This window comes from Egretta garzetta, unplaced genomic scaffold, assembly GCF_000687185.1.
Source record: "Egretta garzetta isolate BGI_Z169 unplaced genomic scaffold, ASM68718v1 scaffold96, whole genome shotgun sequence".
Classification (NCBI taxonomy): Eukaryota; Metazoa; Chordata; class Aves; order Pelecaniformes; family Ardeidae; genus Egretta; species Egretta garzetta.
Window position 1 is genome coordinate 1,380,468 of NW_009259965.1, and position 24,262 is coordinate 1,404,729.

Sequence of the window (24,262 nt, forward strand, 5' to 3'; positions counted from 1 at the left end):
GACATTTTAAAGCTAAACAAAGGGAAGGCAACATTAACTACAGAATTCCCTGAATGACTGCAGTCATTCCCTGGACAATGATGCTAAAAAGTAACATGATCAGATCACTGGAATTTCACTGTTTACACCGAAAAGGGAGTTCTCTTACCAAAGACATGCGGATTGAAGTAGGTTGCCGATTTTCTGCTCAAGCTGAAATCTTATTTGATACAGAGTTAATCTTAATTTACATTTTTAAACCTGTGGGTCCCTTTGAGCTCACATTTGATTCTTGGTGTTTTCCAAGGCATACACTGGAAGCAAACCCAAAATATAACAACATACAGATGATCCCAGAGTCCTGGAACTTCTGGCTGAGAAACCAAGCAGGAGAAAGCATCTTTCTGTGTGGTCATCTCAGTGACAGTCCAGGATCATTGCCAATTAAGTAAAAAAAAAAAAAAAAAAAAAAAAAAAAAAAGAAAGAGTCCTTCCTCAAGGAAAGCATATATCCCATAAACCAGAGTAGGAGAGCAGGCTACTTGTCTGGGCACACCCTGATTTACATGTGTTTGAAATGCTGTAACTTTTAAAATCTATTCTGTAATCAGGAGACTGAACACCTCTTCAGGAGACTGCAACTCTCTGAAAAAGGTGACAGGTTGCACTCCTTGCTAGTATCGTGGCCAAAACATGACAACCCACTGGGTATTTGCTACATGTATGGGCTTTTTGTATCACATCTGCTCTGTGTGTGTGTGTGATGTCTACACTTTTGCAGAGCCAGTGTCACTGAAGAGAAAGGGAAGCATGAAAGTGGCTGTTATTCAGCAACCTGATGAATAATCAGAATAATCAGCATTTGAATTGCGTTTTTAATTCAACTGAATCTAGCTAAGAGGATACCCTACAATGTAGATATTTACCAGTTCACATGTCCATACCATGGTCTCTAATGATCTCTCTCAGTCTACTACAAGCCAGTAGCAACGTACAGCCTCCTCAAGACAGCATGTTGTTTCTTCAAGCTATTACAAAAAAATTCAAAACATCTCCAGTGACTGAGACACACCATAATGACATGGACACCACCGTTTAAATTTGATAGTATCAGTAAGATCTTTAGAATTGTTGTATTTACTTTAGATATTTGATGTCTTGTGATGAAGCTGCAAAGGTGAGTAGACAGCACTGCCACAGTATAAACGGTAGTTGAGCATATGCAAATTTTTGAACTACTGCAGGGCTTGTAGGCAAGCGCTCAGATGGCACTGACAGCTAGGCAGGTACTTGCTTCTGTATGTGAGAGGATTTACAGCATTCAAAAGATCAGACTTATAAATAGTAAATCACGTAAGATGAAAAATAAAAGGAGCGTATTGATTCCAGCTATTATTGAAAGGTGGGGCAGAATTAAAATAAGCATTATCATAAAGATAAATCCTTCACATTTAGCCTGTTTTCCTTGTAATGGCTCTCCTGTAACAGCCTAAGAATCCAATACAGAGACAACTGTGGATAGGGAGATATTTCTCCAGAGATCATGCAAGGGATCCTCTGTGAAGTTCAGAACAAGCTGTCAGTAAGGCGACAAACAGGTGGCCACTGCAGTCTTAGTGCTGCTTTGTTACTGAACATTTCCCATCCGAACACCCCCTCACTGTACACACTGCCAGAACTCTCTGAAGAGACAGACAGTGGTTGGCATCATCTTCCCTCTAGAAAATTTGCTGGCTATCTGCTACATTAAGCTCAATGCAACGTTAAAGGAAAAGGAGAGAAAGAGCTCCGGTGAAAAGAAGGAAACAAAACAAGCTCATGGTGCTACAGAGCAATGCATTTTCCTGTTTTATTTTGAATCACATCATATTTATCCATCCCCCCAGATGCCAAAGCAGATTTGAAAGTTTTTTTGATTATCAGAGTTGGCCAGAACACTTTCTATAAAAGAGAAACAGAAAGTTTGGTAGTACTCAAAATTAAATGGAACCATCTTCAAAACTACAGTTTTTCAGCAATGCGTAACTTTTCACAGCCTGTGACACAGGACAAAAGATCACTGTAAACAAACTGTTTGGTGTGCTTTACAACCTGCCCCTCAGACTCACCTGCTGCTTTAAATACAGCTTTGAAATTGACAGTGGTAAAATCTTACTACCTGACCAAAATGGCAATATCTGAAGCGTTCAATTCAGTTGGCCGGACTGCAATTCATAGGTTTACTCTTATACAGCATTGCAAAGTTCATGAAAATAACAAAATTCTGTTTTTTCAAAGATGTGAAGAACATTATGTGTATGTGACAGATGGATCCGTGAACTGGAAAACCTCCTCATCATACAAATCTTCTGGTAGTTCTTCATCTCCATCAGCAAAAAACGTAGGGAATGGAGGGTTTTTATTGCAGTCCTTGTAAGTAGGCAATTTGCTATCTTTGACCTAAAAAGCACAAGGGGGAAGGGTGAGGTTAATAAATCTTCCAGGAGACTTTCAGACAGGTATACACGAGAGATTAAAGAAATCACCTTGCATGCGTAAGAAAAAAACCCCCCAAAGCATTCACATTACACTTGTTTATCTGAATAATTCCGTGTCTACCCATCAGTTATTTTAATATCAACCCCAGCTACTGAATTTAACATTTTGTACCTGTCATTAAAGAGGTTTTAAAAAAACCAGCAAAATGAAACAAAAAACCCAAAGAGAATTTATCAGTTATACCATAGTGTGAGAGAATCAAAATGTACTCTCATGCATTCACTGCTCAATATTTTAAAATGTCATTAAAATAAATGTGTGTAAGTATGGCTTGTTTAAACTGTTTATATCCCATAGTACTTTCCTACATGACATATCAAGTTAAATTATGCAGTGTAATCATCTCTTCAACAACCAAGACACGCTTTTGTATTTATGATACCAACTAATTATAGCAACTAATTTTGCAAAGATATGTGCATGTGCTGTACTCAGTCCCTCTGGCTACAGTAGAGCTATTCACTGACTGCAGAGTTAAGCACCTAGAATTCTTCACCCAGGAATCAGTTCCCAAGTTTGTAGAACACGAGCCTTTAAGAAAGTTCATTTCCAAGAACTGCAGCGCCACAGAGAAATAATTTTCTTTTACTGACCTCTCTACATGTGAAAAGATTTAAAATCTAGCCCCTGAAACTCCAATCTCTGAAGAAAATTAGTAGCTAGAATTATCAGCAAAAAGCAGTTTGTCTGCAGTAGAAGATAGAAAGCTGGTATCTCTGAAGAGAGAGCAAGCTACAAATTCTCATGCGATGAAATTTTATTTAAAATTAAATTCTTCATTTCTATATTGCTACGTATGATCTTTCTCCTGAGCTGTAATAATCCCTTTCAGCCACTATGCTCAACTGGATTAAAAAGTATAAATAGATTAGACAAAATTTTAGTATAGAGAAGATAAGCTCTGCCTCTTGTCTTTTTTGGTGGGCTTTTAAAGAACAGGAAGCTTGTTCTTACTCGGTTAGACAAAAATCTCACATAAGACAATTGTGATTTATACCAGAAATTAAATAAAACAATTTTATGCCCAGTGACAGTTCTGTTCTGACAGCACTATATTTACCAGATTCATATCTGCTATTACTTGAGCCTTTCCCAAAGTCCATGGGGATTCCTGCAGATGAAGTGCACAATAAATTTGACTTAAACTTCAGCTTCTGAAAAACTGTTGGGTTTTGGTGGGGGTTTTTTTTGTGGCTTTTTTCCCCCCCTCCTTGAGGAAGTTCCAACAGGTTTCTGACTGCAGGCTTGATAAAAAAAAACCCTTAGTTGCTAAGAATGAGGGGGGGGAGAGCTCAACATGCTATATTGGTTAGGATGGCTACTTAGCTTTTCAAGTAGGTCGCTCTTCTTCTACCAGACACCTCCCTATTAAAAGTGTTCACTATTCACTTGTAAACTGCCACACATACCTACTGAAGTACTTGTAGTCTGGGCAGACAGCAATTTTCACTACGTGTCTACACGGAATAAACCAGGCTGAGGTCCAAGTCCAAAGACCTTTGCTGTAACAGGTCCAGCAACAGTGAGTTCAGAGGAAACACCGTCAGACAGCTTCAGCAGTGCCATTGGAACTGCCAAGGCTGAGAACTTATCCTTCCTTATCAATACGTCGCTGTTGCTTCTTTTTCTATATGAAAACATTTTAGTAACGTCACCGGTTACCTATTATTTCCTTTGCCCCTTTCTCTTTTACTCCCTAATCCTATTACACATCATAAGCCTTCTTCATCAGCAGCAAAAACCTCCATGGTCTCTACATGAGTTACCATAATATTAGGAAGATGAGAACAAATGATTTCTGATAACTTATTTACTTCATCTGTATCTTATTAAAATGTTTTTCATGTCTACTTTTTTGTTATTTTGGATTATTCTCATAATGAAATAACATGTGCTGTTACATACAGGCTGTGTCATTACAGCAGTTTTGGACATCTGGAAAGTGAAAGGAATTTAATTTTTTTTTCCTTTTCTTAAAACAACTTCTTACTGTATGACTTAGGAGTAAGACATTTGCTCTTAACTAAAGGCAAACCCAACAGCCTAATCTTTGTCCTGTACTAGTTTATCTAAATAAATGTAAGATTTCTGTTCAGCCTTAACACTGCATTTTACATATTAGTGTCAAGTTGCATTTTGCAGATAATGCCTCTTGTGTGATAACGAGAATTCTTAAAGTAGATTCTTATGAAACATTTTCAACAGACCATTGTTGCTTTCAGAGTGCAATACTGTTTCATTTTGCCCCTTCCAAACTCCTCAGAAGCTTGACAGATCCCAGAAGCACGAGCCATATCTGATGTTAAAATTATTTTCTTCTGATATGCTCTTTCTTTTGATTGGTATAATTGACACAGTATTTCTTTTGACTGGTGAAAACTACTGCTCTTTTTCCACCTTCTTCTACATTCACTGCTTTCAAATGCAATTTAAGTTCTACTCCTGAAGTACCGTCCTAGAGCATCACTACCAAACTGAACAAACATACCTCTCTCTCCTTTCTACGTTTCAAAAGTTGTTAGACAGGTATTGTTATTACTCCTATCAAAAGGAAGAACTCAATTTTATTTTACATCTGGAAGTACCCATTAGCAACTTAAAACATGGAACGATTTATCTGTCTTCTCAAGAGAATTACTGAATTACTTCCTTTACATTTATGAAGGATGCAGCATACCGAAGGTTTTCTGTCTGTATTACCTCACATCCCTGCACAGTAATTTCACAGTATTATAGGGGAGCTAAATGGTATGGAGCAGCAGTCACACTTGTCTGTATAAGCATGTACACAGACAAGAAATGCACGTTGCCCAGCACAGTTCTTCCTGTTCTCCCAGTAACTTTCTGAGAGCATCCCTAGTAAAGGAAAATGCCACCACTGAATGTCTTTCACCTTATTCCTCAGAGTCAAAAACCCAAGGCTCCGAAACTTGATCCTTATGGGTCCCTTCCAACGTGAGATATTCTATGTTTCTATGAAAAAATGCCTCACAGCAAAGAATACAAAACTGTACCAAATAACATTCCCCCTTTTTCCTTCCCAATCAGCTGAAGTTCACAAAATAATTTTTATATTCCATGCTGAAACTGCATTATAAGCAATTGATTTGGCAACCTTTTACAGTAAGGCTGTACAAATAATTAACATACAAACTTCTCTCATAACTGCTTTTAGGCCCTAAGAAACAGATGTCTACAACTCAAAGTCTTGGTTGTGACATCATTAAACTTTAAACAAGTTTTTTACTGCAGGTTTCCTGCTAATATAAATCCAATGTGATCACAATGGCTAGCACTGATCCCATTCAATATATTAGTAAAAAAAAAGGGGGAGAGGGGGAAGAGGAAAGAGAAGGAACTAAAAAAAAAAAAGAGGAACCCCATGACATCAGAGTAAGTTTTAATGCTCTGTGTTACTAAAATCCTGTGAATTTAGCTCTCACCCACATAAGGAATTGGGCTGAGAGCCCAAGTAGTTATTACGATCCATAAAAGCACTCACTGTATAACTCAATATAACATAAACACTTGGCTTGCTTAACTACTATATTAATACTGCTATATATTATAGTACACTATACTGTAGATAGTGTATATAGCAGTGTATATACACTACAGTATGTTCTCTGTGAAGCTTTTTATTGAGAAAAATCCTAGAGAAAGCTGAAATTGGAGCTGGTGGGGATATTGTCACTAAATCTTTAAAACAGTCATAAGGGGTTTTGCAGACATTTAATAAACGGCACATATGTATGTCCCATATATTGACAGCATAATAGGTAGTACAAGCAAATACAAATTCAGAAATCTATCTGCACGAAATACTTAATATGGTCATAAATAGGCATCAAAACTTGATGCTTAAGTCACAACTCACACTTGCAGTTTAATGGTGCCTCAGGCTGTGTTAGCAACCACAGCAAAGAATGCAAGTTGTTTGCTAAACAGGAAAATGTGTTTAAATATACAGAGTGTTAGAAATGATCTCCTCAGTTTATTATACATCACCTAGCTCAGCTTCTATGCTGGTTTTGAAGCCTGACAGAAAACTGAATTCAAGAACTATATCCATTTCTGACCAGCCTCAGTTTGTGTTAAAAACAACCAAACCAAAAACCTTTGCACAACTCCATCACGGGGCCCAAGGTATTGGACAGAGAACATGAAAGAAGTCAAGGCATGACACTCTTCCTGCATGTCCCCAGTCTGAGCTCAGCACATCCAACTCTGGCATCAGCCGCTAGAAACACAAGGCGGCAATATTGGCAAGCGTGATTCAAAATAAGTAGGATGCAAAGTACTGCAGACTTCTCTATGGGTTACATAGAATTGCCAGATCAAAGTGATCAACACTGAATGTCCTAAGAAAATCAGGTGCCTTAAAATTAGGACAGGTATAAAACATTATCAAATATAAACTATAACAACCTGTATTATAATATACCGTATTACAGTACCCCCTCAATAATAAAGCATCTATTTAAAAACGGATTTAGTCTTGTGCTTCTCTTTTGAATGACAGGATAGATAACTTTTTGATAATATATTTGGGAAAGAAATCGAGTCATAAGCTTCCAAAAGAAAAAAAAAAGAATAAAATATTATTTCTAGAGGATCAACACCACAGACTGTAACTCTAGGCCTTGTAATCTAAGAAGATACACCAGGAGAAACAGGTACTACCTGAGGCAGGTAGGCCTCTCGATAGGCACAACACAATAATTTACAGATGCTTACTCTGCGATATTACTCTTGTAACAGAAAAATTCCATACACTCTAGCATAGTGCTGAAGTTTCTTAATTTTATTAGACCTTGAGAAAGAAATTGAGAAAAGAAATCTATGCTAAACTAAGCTTTTTTGATTAGTTTTCCAGTTGGCTAGAAACATTACTTATGCCAGTTATTTACCTGCATGCTTCAGTGTGCAATATCAAATGAAAACTGATTTCTAATTAAAGCAGGAATCCATCAATTCTACTGTTGTGCATTTTTTCTGCTGAAAATGAAACTTGAAAAATTTAAGTGCTTCATCTCAGTCTGGATACAGTGCTGATACACTAAGTTCCCAAAAATACAGAACATACAAAATAAATATATGCTTCAAGGTGCACTGTGGTTTTAATGGTTACCAGGCAACACAGAGTGGGTACTGAACACCAATGCCTTACTCTTGGAGACACACAAGAGAAAATTATTATGTGATATTCCACTTTTTGAGCTCAAAGACAGACGGATCCGCATCCCCTAGACAGTAGCCCTATCTAATCATAGGCAGGTATTTAGTGGAATGAACAGTAATTATGAACACTAATATCCCATAATTTCTCTCCCCAACTACAGATCCAAACAAATAATACAACATAGCATAGGATGTCGAAGTCTATATGCAAACAAGACAACACCCTGAAATAAAGGCATAAGACACAAGCTAAAAACACTACAGATGAGTGCAGCAAGATCGAGAAAAAGCCTCAAAAAGTAGAGAATACATACCAAATAGTATTGCTTTGTGTGCTTTTTTAATTAAAGCTTTCTTACTCTTCAGAGATGTATTTGAAAATGTAAGGGAAGATATTTTAATTAATACATGTAATTCCTATGGCTTATGGAAGAAAAAAATCCAGAATGGATTCACCAGCTCGAAGAATTGGAATGGACTGTTGCTGACTACGTACTTCCTCCAAACACCAAATATGTGGAAACAATTTTTAAAAATCTATTTCCTAATAGTAATAATAGTTACTACTGTACCTTAATCTCAAAACAGGATTATTTAGTACTAAAAAGCCATGAAAGCCTGAGTGTGGAGCGCTTTGAACAAGATCTTTCCAATATTGTAATACGTTAATCAAAGAGCTCTAAGGGATGAAATCCCTCAATCTTCCCATGGATCCTCAACCCTCATTTCTAATAATGGAATTAGCTGCAATTATAAAATGTGTACACCAAAACGCATACTTGAACATAACAGAAACTGGATGCCACAGTAAAATATGACCAGAACAAAATAAACTAGTTGAAACCACCTGAACTTTCTGAACTCTGTAACTTTTCAAGAGCTGGATCATTTAAATCCCTACAACACTTAGGAGGATTATAAACTATATATCAGATATACAGGTATATGTACAACAAAATCTTTATAATCACTCATAATAAAGATGCTTGATACCCTGTAATCTATTAAGACAGAAAGGAATCAACTTCGTCCAAGTAATTTGTGCTTGCAGATGTGCAGAATGTATCTAAATAGAAAGAAAAGGCTATTTCGAAAATAATCCTTAAAAGTACTTTTCTTTCTTTGATGTGGATTATTTACATTGTAAGAACATATATTAGACTCTTCATTGTTCAGTTTTTCATAGACAATCTCCATAAAATTTGAAATTAATTCTGTAGAACACCACAAAAAGTAACACTGACACATTCATACAGATTGTAAAGTGAACTTGTATCATTATTGTGAACTCCAGCTGTCTCCTCCTGTACCTCAACTGCTCCTTGGAAACGTAACTGCTACTGTGTACGGGAATGCTTTAAATAACCTTTAAAGCAGTGCTTGCTGTGTATTTCTGTTCATGAATACAGCCCTTAAATAGTATTCTGGAAAACTCACCATCATCCTATTGACTCAGGTTAGTGTTAAAAGGGGATGGGCCTAGCCCTGAGACACTTAGCACAGGGTTACAGTGAGTGTGTTTGTTTATCATAGGCTACATGGGTCCATAACCCCAACGGAAAGGCTAAGAATGAGCCATTTAGAGTAAGTGGTGACCCACTGCCCCTATTAATCACTCTCTTTTACATAAGTGATCCTATTGCCCTTTAATTCAATAGTACAAGATGGGACTCTGAAGAAAAGCAGATTGCATTCATCCAATGCTTTTCCTTTTATAAAGAAGAGAGTTGGAAAGAGCTTAAGAGTTGCTAATACTAGTAAGTTGAAACTAGCAATCATACCTTCACCAGACAATTGGTGTGACCTGGAACAGACCCATTTACATAAATAATGTCATGTTTTGTGTTGATCCTCCACACCTAGGAGACAGAAAAAAAACAGACATTGAGCTCATTTTAGAGACTATTCCCAGTTTTAGAAACAGTAGTCCAGCAAAGCACAAACTGATTAACTGGAGGTGGAACTCTGGGGAAGAAGAATATTCTGCACAGCCTTAAAGTTGCCACAAAATTCAGTCACATGCTGCTCTGAGTGCACAGCTTTCCAATGCAGGAGTCTATTAAACAGTTTTAAAGGGCTTGTGACCAGGGTATATTCGGTAAGGCAGCCCCTTTGTTCAGCATTATGCGAACTGAAGCTCCCAAGTCTCTTTTCCCTCTAACAGCAACAGCTGTTGAAAAAGATCACACTGACAAATTAAAACAAATATGCTCATGAAAATGTTACTGTGACCATTTGTTAATTTCTTAATTCTATGAGGTGCTCAACTGAATGTGTACCTTTTCTGTTACAAAAACATTAGTTTTAGTTAGCAGAGAGCAGCAGCACACTGGTTTGCAAACTAGAGGCTAATATGCTTTTTGTGCAAACTGCAGAGGTTGCCTTCAGAGACAGAGAATAGCAGCTGTGATAGCCCAGGAACTGCTGCAGCTACGTACACAGCAGAATCTAGACAGAAACGATAATCCTCTTTTTGCACATGAAAGTAAAAGACCATGATAAAATTAGGACTTCAGACAACTTAGGCTGGGTTTGAAAAAGCGGAATGGGCATGACAACATTAACTGAAGGTCACCAAAAGACTTCAAAAGGCTGAAGTCAAGGCACACAGTGAAAAAACACATCAGATGTGGAAGTATCACCTTAAATCCCAGTCCCCAGGGACTGCACATATGCCAAGGGAGTTCAGATAACATTTTGTAACCCAGTAGAAGACAGGAGCACACATTTGCTGCTCTTGTCTTTCCAGGTTGCTTACTTCAAGATGCACCTGTCTGATTCTGACAGAAATGACAGACAGTTCACCACCACAAGGGTACATAGCTAAGTCCATTGCTTGGCACTGCATATACGTGTTCTAGTACACTCAGAACTCACCTTTAATCCAAGAGATGTCCTATAGATGTTACCCATTCTACCAGGCATTTTCTTTCCGCGATAAACTTTGGCAGCTTTCTAGGTAAAAACAGGCCAAAAAGATCATATATCTGCAAGAGGTACATCTACAAACTCAAGAAGAGCAGGAAAGAAAGTATGCTGGTATTTCCAATGTTGAAAATATGTAAAATTGATTAGCATTTTAAATACTTCCTGCTGGAGGTTAGGTTTGTTATCTGAAATACTGGACCTCAATCATAAAATTGCTATAAATACTGTTGTATCAACAAAGGGATTCTAGCTTTGCTTAATAGGTGATATGTCTAGATTCAGAGCAAAATCTTCACTCATCCCATATTTTCACTTAGTGAAAAGCAAGGAAAGTGGTTTTTTTTTTTTTCTAAAACCCCTGTCAACACAAGACTCTCACCTACACCACAGACCACCGCAACTTCCCTAAATTACTTGTGGATGCTATCACAGAGCTCCAGAGCAGTCCTGCCCAGGAAGGTTGACATAATTAAGATATACTGTTGCTTCTCCCCTCTCCCTAAGCCATGAGTTTTATGCTGATGTAAAACAGGTTTTTTTAAAGCATGTGTTTTTGAGAACAGAATTTTTAATTATGTTCCCTGCTATTGCTTAGTTTCTGTATGCCTTTGACTAGATATAACCTCAAGAACAAAGGTGGAAAAGAAAAGGCAGGAGTGAGCGCAATAATTTTCAGTTCTACAGATTATCCAGGGATTTGTCTCAGTCTCCTGCACTACTGTCTTATTCATTAATAATGTTTATTTTTTTTTAAACCCGTGTGAAAAATCATGATTGCAGGAAATAAAAATCAAGGCATTGTTTTTCCCTATTGCATCCTTTCACCTTGTTTCCTTTTCGTCATACCTATTTCCCATTCTATATACTTTGTGAAATGACCTGTAGTGTTACTACTTAGGAAATTCTAATTTAAAGTAAAGAGGGGTTATTTTGCAATGATGAATACCATCTGCTAAAAAAAAGCGTGGTATGTTCAAATATTTACATTCTTCAGTCTTCAGAGAAAACAGTGCCAGGTGTAGAATTCATTTTCCAGTTGAATTGAAGGACTATAAATCAGTACTGGATGCTTTTACAGTCTCAATTACTCTAATTTTGTTGCCCGATGCCTTTTTGCTTTACTATTCTCTTAAGCATTATTAATCCTTTTTTAATTTCTATTTTAATTTCTCCACGAAAATTACAGACAATTCAGGTTCAGTACCGGGACTCAGTTGGTCTTAATTCTGCATAACAAACCTAGTTTGCAAAAATCCCTCTTAGTGCAGCCTAGATGTTGCGCAACCTTTACAGGGACAAAGTTTTAAATGCATCTGTTCCAAAGAGCTTTTAAACTAGTATTGTTTATAGTTTGAAGCTTAAAAATATTACTCTCTACTCTGCTTAAAAATGTTAAGCAGCCAAACTATTTTGGGAATGAAAGAGTTCATAAAGCAGTTACAGAAGCCAGGCGAGGTGATAAAAGCAACTAAGGTTCCAAAGAATAGTACAATATCTGCAGTATAAAATAACGAATAAATCCTTTCCAATCTATAAATGCTGTGATAAAAGATTCTTAGAACTCTCTTTGAAACATTAAGACTATTTCTCTCAGCTATACTACAAAATACCACAGTTTGCTCAGTTAAAATATGTCTGCTCACTTACTAGCAATATAGAATATTCATAAATCGAGGTGTAAGAGAACAGCTATCTGCATTGCTCATTATACAGGTTTCTGAACTTCCTTCAGAACAGCTGGGTTTGCCTGCTACCACAGAGCAGACATAACAGCTCGCCATTGTGAAATTGTTAATTTTTAGTAAGCAGTTCTAAAAATACTGAATGTTTACATCAGGAAATAAGAAGTAGTAAGAATCCTCACATTGGTAGATATTGCTCCAGGACGTCTGTGAGTTTTCGTTTGGCCGTGGCTAGCAGGCTGGCCTTTAAATCCCCATCTTTTCATGACACCTTGGAATCCTTTACCAATTCTGGAAAAAAAAAAAAATAAACAAACAAGCCTGGGTCAGTCAGACTTAAGTTTTATAGCAATAAACAATAATTTCAGCCAGGTTCATGATCTTTTTTATCTTTAACAAAGCTCAGAAGAGACAAAAATATTTTTTTTTAAATCTGTATTTTATACCATAGACATATTCTACTGCAATACCTAAGTGTTGCTTTACAGAGTAAGAAGCACTAGAACAGAGTCAAACAGGCAAAAAACCTAACATAAAATGTTTCTTGATGTTGTAGTCCTCAATACACGACACTGTAATCAAGCTTTCACCAAGTGGACACTAGAACAAAAAAAATTAACGATCAAAAAAAAAAACCTAATAAAAGACAACTCTATAATAACACATGCCAAACCTCAAGAACAGGCCCTAAGCATCAAGAGAGTGAAGAGATGGCTGCTTAGACTAGTATAAAATTAAGCCAAGGAACATTTATTTTCCAAATTACTATAGACTCATCTCTTAAACAGTCTTATTTGTAATAAAAACACTTTTTTGATCTGTACTCATCTGACAAGTAAGGTCTATACCAGAATAAGAAGTAAAACGTGTCATCAGTGTCCATGCCTTAATCTTTGAGGCATACGATACTATTAGTGGCTTTGGAATTCTCCGTCTACTACAAAGACAGACTCAATAGGAAAGATTGCCTCACCACTGCACAAAAGCAAAGCCGATTAAAGTGTGTGTTTAAACCAGCATTGTCAGTTTCCAAAAGGAAAAGTCTGTCCACAGGGTTTATGGCTGCACTGATTAATTAATTTAACAGCTGATCCTTTTCTTCCAATTTACAGAAATCTTTTCTCTACTAATGCACTTTGCAATGTCACGGTCCTATTAGTTCAAGCATTGAACCTTCTGGCCAAACACATGAAAATAAAACTGGGCATGAGCCTGCATACAGCACGTTGTATATATGGACTACATTTTCCCGACTCCCCTGATCAGAAAAGCACTACCATTAAAAACTAGAGAAATTATACAAATGCAGAAAACATCAACATTCACAAAAAATGGATTCTTTTCTCTTCCACTTGAACAATTCTCCTGATTGCTGGCCTAGGTGCCTAGAGCAAGTCAAACACAGTCAAAACCAGCCACAAATGGAAAGACTCTCCAAAGCCACAGGACCGTACGGAAACAAGACTTGTGCAACCACAGTGTCCATCTCTTGGTCTTCCCCTTCCCTGCTCAGAACCTAGTGGTCAATTCCAGTTAAATTTGGCACAGAGGAAAGCTATGTCATTGCTTGAAATCAAAATCATTGGTTAGAAAGTCCTGAGGTTTTTTTTTGCTCCTTCCCTACAACTAAGGATATGATAGAACCTGACTGAAGTAGTGATCTGTTCCTATGGCTTGACAGCTGGCCAGTCATGCAAGTGCTTGCCACCAACAAGAGAGTCTTTCTAGGCCAGTAGACAGTGGTACAACATGGGGATACATCAGGGCCATGAGAGGCAGCTGGTAGCACCTGCAGGAGGGAGGACCAGGATTACCTGGATCAGGAACACAAGACAGAAATCCAAAGGATGCAAGGCTTTGTTACACCAGTTTCTCATGAATCAGCTTATTTAAAAGCTTGCAGTAATGAACAATGATAGTTGTAAAAAAACAGTTTGAAAAATACTCACACTTAAAGAGAGGCTCAAAATTTGTCTTTTTCTACATCTGTAGATTGCTAGGGGATTAGTAACTTTGAAGTACATAGCAGAAACCAAGCTATAGGAAAACTCATAGCTGTTCTGCCAAAATGCTATTTTTTCTGTTGAAACTATGCATTATTGGCCATGTTTTCCAAGTACACTACTTCTGGCATCTCTAGCTGGAAGATGGAATTAGCAAACTCTCCAAAACCAACTGCAAGTGGGTTGCACAACAACAGCTGTGCAGTTACCAGAGTGAGCAGATTGGGTGCATGATTAATTCTTTAGCTGCAGAAATGTACTTGCAACTCGGAGAAAACCATACAGCCACCAAAAGCTACCATTTCAAAAGAAAACAGTACTATCAACTTTAGTCAAGAAGCACAAATCCTCGATGTCATGAAACCACTGCAGTATTTCATTCAGACTGTTCATTTTTAGCCATGAACAATTTAGAATACTGTAAATTGTATTTTTAATAAAATATATAAATAAGAAATAGTTAATACTTGTAAGAGATGTATTTTGAAAAAAAATGTTTACTTCATCAAATGCTGTATCTTCAAAAAGAAGCGATTCTATCACAAGATAGAGTTGCTAGCGCTTAATGATTTATGCAATAGACTACGCTCATCTACTCCTTAGTCTTTCCAGTTAAACACATATTTTCTGTGAACAAAGACTCAGACTTGATAATACTGAACCCTTAGGAAATGTAGAGGAAGTGTGGCCAGGCTAAAAAAGAGCACTCTGGTAAACCTGAAAATTCTCGTGCAACTGTTGATCTGGAATATGAAAACAAACCTCCAACATCTGAAATATTCTGGCCAAAGTCAAGGAAAGATATCTCAATGCTGAAATTAGAGTATTTCACAATGTATTATCCTTTACTATCTACCAAGGTTCTTTGATCATAGTAGTTCAATAAGTTTTTAGAATAGTTTCATTGTTTATTTGGGAAAAAACTGATTGAAGTTCTCTGAATTACCTACAAATACACTATCTTATGACTTTTTGAGCGTTAATTTTCTATTCAATATGACTCAGTCACCATCATGACTGAAAATAAAAACAAATTTTATTAGAGATGCTGCAGCAATAATTTTGTTTCATTTTGGAGTTTTTGTTTATTCTTAAAAAAAAGAAAAATCAATGTATAGTGTTCTCTAAACACATGTCAAGATGAAAACCAATTACACAGACAGTGTATATTTCTTCCTAGACTCATGCTCTATCTGAAATAAAGCTGGAACCAGAGTAAAAACTACAGGATTATGTAAATCCAACATAAAGTTTAAAATAAAGTAAGGAACTACTAACGTCAGTTTAAATCAAATTTAGAAAAGAGGACTGTTCAACTAGGCACTTAGTAGCTCAACCAATATACCTCAACCATTCTAGAAGAACAGCGTTCTTCCAGCCTAAGTCCACCTTGATGTAACTATGATCTGTTCTCAGACAAGAGGTGGATTTATCTACTATATGCAAAAAATAAATATTATGAATACATTTTTCATGTCTCAAAATTTATCTATATTTCTAATGCAAAGATTTATATTCTTCAAATTGTATGAAATACCAAGTGCTTTTGAAACTAATATTCATCCTACATAAACAAGGAAGAGAACTTAAGGTGCGCGCCATTCAAGAAATACTATGGAAGAGCAGAGAAGGATTTATACAGTTTAGTTTTCTTAAACTTTTTAAATTCTGCCAGAAAATTAACAAGTATTTGTAAGAATATATTCTTGTTGACTTCTGAACAGATGCCAGGTGTCAGCTATTAGTATCACTTTTTAATTTCATATTGTTTAATTGTCCTCTTTGCCCTTCCTAAAACTTACTAGGCGTGAATGCATTCAGCAAGTATCACCAATAAAATACAAGAAAAATAATTACTGAAACTAAAACTAAACCAGTATTTTGCAAAAGTGAATAAACCAGAAACACCCAAAACCCCCCAAATGAATACTGGATCTTCTATTACTTAAAAAGTCTTGTAAGTTCATTTCCAACAAATATTTCATAACATAATTGGTGCAAGTTAGCCAAATCAAAAGATTAAAACATAGTTATCACATATGCAATACATACTATTTTATGCATACTATATATTTATATACTATTTTTCATATACTATATACACTATTCTATGTAATTTCACATTAGCCAACATATGCATGAAAGATACCGACCAAATATGTACCTCTCCTGGAGTTATTTTTCTTATGATGGTCTGCATCACAATTTCATTTAAGAATGCATTTCCCCCCCAAAAGTCCTAACCACTGACATCCCACTATATTTTGTTCATTAAAATCTGTGAAATCTTTAAAAAGAAACAGAATACAATTCTAATTTAGAACAAACTCAAACATGCATAAGAAGAGGTACAACTCCAAAATCTCTTAATAGGCATAGTACTGACAGCTTCAGATACTTTGAAAAAACATTAAGGTTTGTTGCAGTGAGATCTTAATCCAGAACCATATATTAATTAAACAGAATCAATATCTAGATTCCACTCTGAAAGAATCAAGCTACATGTGCAGTGTCTGAGATACCATAATCAAGAACCTACACAGAAGTAGAATGTTTGTCATCCTACTTACACTTGCAATTTCTTGGTAAGACATCTATCTGCTGTCTTGGCTTGAATCAAAGACTATATCTTTTTGTTCTGACAATGGTAACATTAAACACCTTATTTGAAAAAAAAAAAATGCACAAGACCTATCTTTATTAGACTTGACATGTATAATGCCACTGTTCTTCAACACATGGAATTTAGTTGCTTAATTTACTTAGCTTCTCTAAAGCACGATTACCTGAGTCCCAGAAAGGAAGCACAGGCAGCAATGATAATATGCAAAACTAAGACACACAGATGGTAAATGAAAGGAAAATAATCTTTCTGTAGAATTAAAAATAGAGTTTAATTACACACAGTTGTTCCACTCTTACCTGCAGGAAAGCAGCTGCTCAGGTCAAACACCTGATTTTGTACAAAACCTCATTTTCCAGGTTTGATACAAGTAAAATGCCAGTACCTAATGAGCCAACTTTCATTTATAAAGCTACTGGAATAAAGCACTCTAATTAAGCAACAATTTAGTTTGCTGCCAACTCTTCAAACTTAGCTAATTTAAAAGACAATTATTTAGATGTTGTAGAGGAAAAGGATTCCAACTACTTAGTCAAGTAATTTCAGACAATTGTAGAGCATACTCTCAGGCTCAGATTACACTGCTAACCTAGCAAAGCTTAAATAAGCCACTAAACACACCAGAATTGCTGCTTAATTCTGAATGTTTCAAACAAAACTACTGTTGGCTTTTTCTTTGGAGTGGCAAAGTTTCTGATGTTCCAAATGTTTCCTGAAATGTTCATGCAACAGGTCATTAAATGGCAGAAAAAGGAGGTATAATACAACTCTACCTCCATACAGCGTTGGGCTACCACTTTAAGACATGGTCCCACCTCTCTCCATCCCCATGTTTTAGTCATCTTTGTACTAGCGCAGAAGCTCACTCAGCTGGTCAGCAAGCTGGGGCATGCAACCGATTCAGCTGAAAACTAACCCAGTAAAGAAAACAGATATCTCACACTGATCTTTTCCTTCATGCAACTCAGGATGCCAGTACCAGCCACAGAAGGTCAATGGGAACTCTGCGGGAGCAAGCACCACCTCCCCTTTGGCTAGTAGCCTCTCCTATGTCAGCTTAAAGAGGTCACAGAAGTGCAGCCTGTGAGAGAAGTGTTTCTGGACAGTGCTATGTATTTTAACCCAAGGCATATTTAGGGTTAAAACAAACCATCAAGCCCAAGGATTTCTTAAGTTTACTGCTGTCCCAAAAAGGGCATGAAGAAGCCTTTACACATTTTTGCAACATACCCCTGAAACACCAAGGAAAAGTCTTGTTATTAAAGACAGCTATAAAATGTAAGGATTGAGCTTTTAAATTGCTGATAATAAGCACTAAGGAAAAATGCAGCACTAAAGAAGACCGACAGCATGGAGATGCACTGCCTACTACCAGTGCTCTAAAAGCTACTCATACTGTGCTGAATGAATTACGAGACTTCAAATAAAAACAAACGCATGCTTCTTTAATGGAACCTTCTAGTTTCTGTGAAAGTGTTTATCTTCATAGAGGTATAAATGAATTGAAACATTTCAAAAGACTTTGACAAAAACATTTGCAAGGGAAGTTTAAAAGCAGATAGTCATAAAAACACCTTACACTTCAGTAACCAAATCAAGACGCTAACCAAGACTTTTCTGAACCGTAATGCAAGTAGGTTGTTCAACCTACAATAACTAAGAAAAGCTTGCATTTTTAAGGGGCATACTTCTGATTTTTGTCTTGGTAGAAGGAAGCATACAAAAGAGTATCTTGCTCATCTGGATGATCAAGAGTTGGTAAAAAATGAAAACATCCTATATATTCCGCTATATTCTCTCCTCATTGAGGTGGCATTAGTTTTCTTTTTTTAAAGGAATAATTAGAATGAATCATGCTGTTAAGAACAGCACGGATATGATCATTTACATGATTTCAAACATTGCACACTTCAGTGTTTTGTCCATTAAATAAAATTACTGACAATCTTAAAAATGTAAAGTACATAATCATGTCAAAATACTTCTAAAATTTTACTGGCAGTGACAACAATTTTTTCGGAATTATTGGCTTTGAAGTCCATAATGATGTGAATCAGGAAGACAGAAGTTGCAGGAGGAAGGAGAGGAAGTCAAACTGTGCTCCCTACTGTAAGCCAGCATTATATCCTTAAGTACCTTTTCAAAATGCCCTATAGCTTAGGATCTTCTAAAGATCCTTCTGAAAATGGGACTTCAGAGAGTAATGTATAAAGGCTCACTTCAGCCTGTGGACCAAACCTCCCCAGGTTCCCTCCCTTCAGTAGGGAGAAGCTGGCTCCTCTTCGCGGGGGTTCAGAACAGAAGTACAACATGAAGTACATTCTCATTTTTCCCCCACAGCGCAGCCCAAATGCTATAGCTCACTGCTATAATCATTCCCAAGCTAACTTTTTTGCCCTCCACTGAAGCAGTTCTTGGATATTTTTGTGACATTAAGAAATCTGTACTCACAGGTACAGTAACTAAGAACGATCGACACAGCGCTCTGAAAAATAATGAAAAAACCCCACCCAAGTACGAGACTAAGCAACGCTGGATGAAATTGCATGGAATAAAGTGAAATACCCAAATAAAAACTGAAATGTAGTCAAATAATTTAATTCTTGCCCAAGAGTTAGTGAAATATGATAAATGCAGCATTCCAGAAAAGTAGAAATTAAGAAAGCAACATTAAAAGCAGAAAACGGAAAGTGAGTAAGTCACAGAAAAAGGTTAGAAAACACAGAAAGAGTGGAATGACTGAATAATCATATTGGCAGAAAAAACGTGATTAAAAAAATTCTGATCTCTCTCTTTAGCTTAAGAAGTTTTAATTTTCCTTTTATATTAGGCACCTGTATAGTAGGATTACATGTAATATGCTATCAAAGTCCGCAGTACAAACAAAAAGCTAATTTCTGAAACAGGATCATACAAATATCTGGAGAAAATAGATTAGGAATACTGAATTAAAAGATAGAATGGATGCACTGAACATGGCCAGGAACCCAGTGCATTTTTAGCTTGCTACTATTTTCAAATACATACAGCAAGATACAAAGCAATACTCTGTGGTTCTTACCAGTATCTCTTACACTGCCAAAAAAACTTTCCTAGTTCTTGAAATATTTCTAGAAAAACAAAGCTTTCCTGCATTAACAAAGCATGACACTTAAACTACATGGAATGACTGTATTCCTAATGACACAGGGCTTTGCTTTGTAAACAAGTTTTATTGACTCTTACAGGCTGTTCACCGAATGCAATTTAGAAGCAGAATGAACAATATAGAAGATCTAAGCATTTCATAACAAAGCTTGACATGGAAAAATACTAATTCCAGTCAACTTGTTGACCTCCTGTTCTGAATAGTGCCCTCACAAGCATAGTCAGGTGTAGCTATATTAGAACCAACTACTTGGCTGCACTGATAGGGTCTGTTTCCCCATATATAAAAAGCCCTGTGAATAATATTAAGACATTTGTAAGTATTACACATAAGTGAGACAATTACAATGGATGATATTTCAACAAGGCCAGTTGGGTATTATCTCCATTACACAAAAAATAAAATATCAAATAGAAAATATTATCTCTATATCACAACACAACAAAAATACACTTCACTGAAATACAGAGATAGGGTTCTCGGTTTTCTGGGGCAGTGGAAATCACGGACGTAACAGAAGAGGCATGACTAGTCTTTGCTGCAAGATGCCAGTTTTTCTTTTGACACCCTCTACCACTTGAGCTCTAATTTGGCATTCACAGTGGTCTGAGAGGAAATCATTCCTCCCACGTTAAAGATCATTAGCCACTGCTGGCAAGGAGATGAGCTGGAATATGAGAGAAAACAAAAAAGGAATTGGACAGCTCTGTTGTCCTGCTAAACGTATTCACTATCTTTTTGCTTTTCTTTGAGTCCACATGATACATCTCTCTTCGCATCTCTTCACCAAATAAAAATTAAGCAGTCTTTCTGGGAACTGATGACTTGCAGCATTTATTCCCCACTTTTACATACCACAGATGCTGCAATATGGACCTCTTTGCCTGTGCTGAGCTTGAGCACCTCTTTCTCAAGCTGTTTGTGTATCCCTTCCATGCTAATCATGTATGTGCGACAGAAAACACATGCAGAACCATAGCCCTAATAGTATTAGTTTACCTACCGTGTTCAAAATCAAAAATAAGCCTCAGCAAAGAAAAACAATTTGGTATTTTTTACCCAATGGCTGAATGGACTTCTATTTTCTGCCCCTACCCTTGCAATTGTATTTCAGCTTTTGTGAGCCATGAGTTCAAGCCAAAGTAAAGGGGGAAAAAAAAATTCAACCAGTCTATTTGATAGATCAACCGTACATGTTAAATCATTAGGAACCTACGTTTTTGCAGTAACATCCACGAACTGCCCTGGGCGGAAGTGAGCAGCATACAAAGGAGTACCTTCAAAAGAAAAGGAGAGATCATGTTCAACTAAGTGCTGAAATCCTCAAACCACTCTCCAGTCATTACCATCCAGGGTAGGTTACAGTCACATGAAAGGAAACAACTCTTTGTTTTTATTCACATACTATTTGTTCTTTATAAACCTCACTGACTAAACCAGATGCTTTGTAGTTAATACTTAAGCACATTTCTCAGTTCCTAGCCCAATTTCAGATGAGTAGGAAGGAAGGGTCGGGGCTTTACGCAGATATGTTGTGGTTCAAACACCAAAAGAGACAAAGCCCAAAATGCTTAATTAGTTAAGACTCACAATAAACAAACTTGGCAAGAAAACAGAACATGCCCCATTTATAACTATTAGCATTTCACAAGGTAGAGGTTTGTTTTTTTTAAAAACAAAACCCAAACCACTTCCTATAAAAAATGAGGTTAAGAATAAAAAAGTTTTGCAATGCTTCCTCTTTGGTAAGACACAGTGTTTCAGACTAAAGACTGTGGCAGAAGTACAGCTTCATCCATTGGGGATTACATATACATTAGCCTTTAGCAGAAGTAGTGCTACTGTTAGTCAGTGACATTACTCACCTGACTGCAATTACACTCATCCCCCTAACTGCCTGTAGTATCAAAGTTTTAATTTTAATTAAAGATTTATTTTGTCTTCAGCGATTTTTTTCATCCGAGTGCAATATTGTTTAATTAGCAGCTTTAAAAAAGAAAACCAGAACTGATAACTTAGTCCATTTATAATGAACTTCACTCTGAAGATCCATGCAGCTGCATCTTTAACAGAGTTTCCAGCCTGTTTTAATTCAATTAAAAGACAATATTTTAATTGCTTCATGTCCACACCCATTTTCATGCTGTTTTCAAATCCGCATGAATGCAAACTGAAATGATGTAAACCTCCCCTAATTCTCAAGCATAAAAATCCTCATATTATTTCACGTTATATTTATATGATCCATACACACCTGGGATAAGATGCTTGTCAACTGACAGAAAATCATGTACATGAAGGGTGCTATATAAAAAATACACGCACTGCAAAATCAGTTTATTGAAAACTTGCAATTCTGCTTTATCTCAAGCTTTTGCTTCCATTTACCAGTCCAGACTTCTTCTTCATGTCAGATTTGGTTTTTATCAGTTACCACACTGTCTTAAAAAGGTCTTGCAAAAACCTTCTCTAGTGGCAAGTAAAGATGTAATATGTTAGTTTCCTACCCTACATAAGTCTTTGGAAAATACCTATAACTCTCAAAAAGCACAAAATGAAAGGAACCTAAATATACCAGCTAATAAAACCTTAAAAACGTAAAACATTTCACTAAATCCCCAAACTTCTAATACTGATTTTTAGTGAGAACATTTGTTATAACATGTTTTAAAGTGTTTTACTTTGCAAGCTAACAGAAAAAATGCCATATATGACAGCCATCAGTCCTACTTGTGAATGCAACAAGAAGAAACAAACCTCAAACTGCTATTTTAAGCTCCTGAGAAACATTACCACAGAATTCTTGGTGCCCCTCTTGTAAGGATAATCAGAGAATGTCCTGTAAACGCATTCATATTTATTCCCAACAAATGAGTCAAGGTTACAGACATTTATTTCTTAAGATAATGTTTGTATTAGCTAGTTTGGATCAGATTTCCTTTCTAATCAATGGAAACATAATATCCAGGAAAAAATCTTACTTCTCATCACCTAGAAAGCTTAGCCCATTTTCTAGTTTTCCCCTAAAATAAAGTTTGTTTGTGCTCAATGACAAAGAAAGAAGAGTTCAGCAATTTCCATACAAAACAAAAATGAAATAGATGTCATAACTTGGTTTAGGTGTACAAGCGGCAGATGTCAAATAATTATACATATAATATTCAATAGCTCGAAAAGATTACCTGGTTTAATTATGGCATCATCTGTTACATTGAATGTTGTAACTTTCTGCTTCCGTGGTACTCCAGCTTCTTTAAAAATTTCCATTGCAGACTCTGATTTCTGTAACAAAGAGCAGCCATAAAAAAGAAGTGATCTTAAAATACCCAAGGATCAACCTAGCACAGAAAGTGATTACAGACTGTCAACACCACTCAGAAAAAGATATATCATACTACACTTTTATCTTGAGACAAGCATTTTAACTCTCTACAAAATTAATTTAAAACTCCTGTGTCTCCATTTTGTTTTCTGTCAACTAGTTACCCTACAGCTACATCACATAAACAAGAGATATATGAAGATTTCTAAGATGAGAAAAGGGAAACCAATCATTTAGAATGTACCTAAAATATATTACTGCTTTTTCATGACTTTCAAAGAGTTTTGTAGTAATTTAAAAGCATTTTCTCTTTTTCAAAGCTTCTAACTACTTAGTTCCATACCACCATAAATAGAATTTATTTGATTTAACTAACAAAAGCATAGAAATAAAGCCTGGTCTTGCAGAAACTTCTAGACATGCTTAACTTCCAACAGAAGAGAATCTAGAGTCTCTGGACAAAGAAGAAAAAATGAAGAACAAGTTTATGATTGATGTATTTCTAAGATATACCAAGTATAGGTATGAGATGAAATGGCAACGAGATGAAATTTAGGATGAGAGGAAGTGGCCTCAAGTTGTACTAGGGGAGGTTTAGATGAGATATTAGGAAAAATTTCTTCACAGAAAGGATTATCAGGCACTGGGATGGGCTAACTAGGGAAGTGGTGGAGTCCCCATCCCTGGAGGTATTTAAAAGATGGGTAGATGAGGTTCTTAGGGACATGGTTTAGTAGTGGAGAGGTATGGCCAGACTCAATCTTAAAGGTCTTTTCCAACCAAACGATTCCATGATTCTATGATAAGTACAAACAGTGTCAAACCACTGAGGAGTCTGACAAAGTTAAAAGTACTTAA

At 36.4% G+C, this 24,262-nt stretch overlaps 1 protein-coding gene across 1 annotated transcript in view; it reads right to left on the reverse strand.

The window, feature by feature from the left end:
* Window positions 1–1,828: 1,828 nt before the first annotated feature.
* MRPL3 (mitochondrial ribosomal protein L3) overlaps window positions 1,829–24,262 on the reverse strand; it is a gene marked incomplete at its 5' end in the record, with an annotated part of 28,192 nt that continues 5,758 nt past the window's right edge. The window contains 6 exons of the mRNA XM_035895709.1: window positions 1,829–2,418; window positions 9,480–9,557; window positions 10,576–10,653; window positions 12,491–12,599; window positions 21,299–21,359; window positions 23,265–23,364. Of these exons, the coding sequence (XP_035751602.1) occupies window positions 2,269–2,418; window positions 9,480–9,557; window positions 10,576–10,653; window positions 12,491–12,599; window positions 21,299–21,359; window positions 23,265–23,364 (576 nt within the window). The remainder of the gene's footprint in view (window positions 2,419–9,479; window positions 9,558–10,575; window positions 10,654–12,490; window positions 12,600–21,298; window positions 21,360–23,264; window positions 23,365–24,262) is intronic.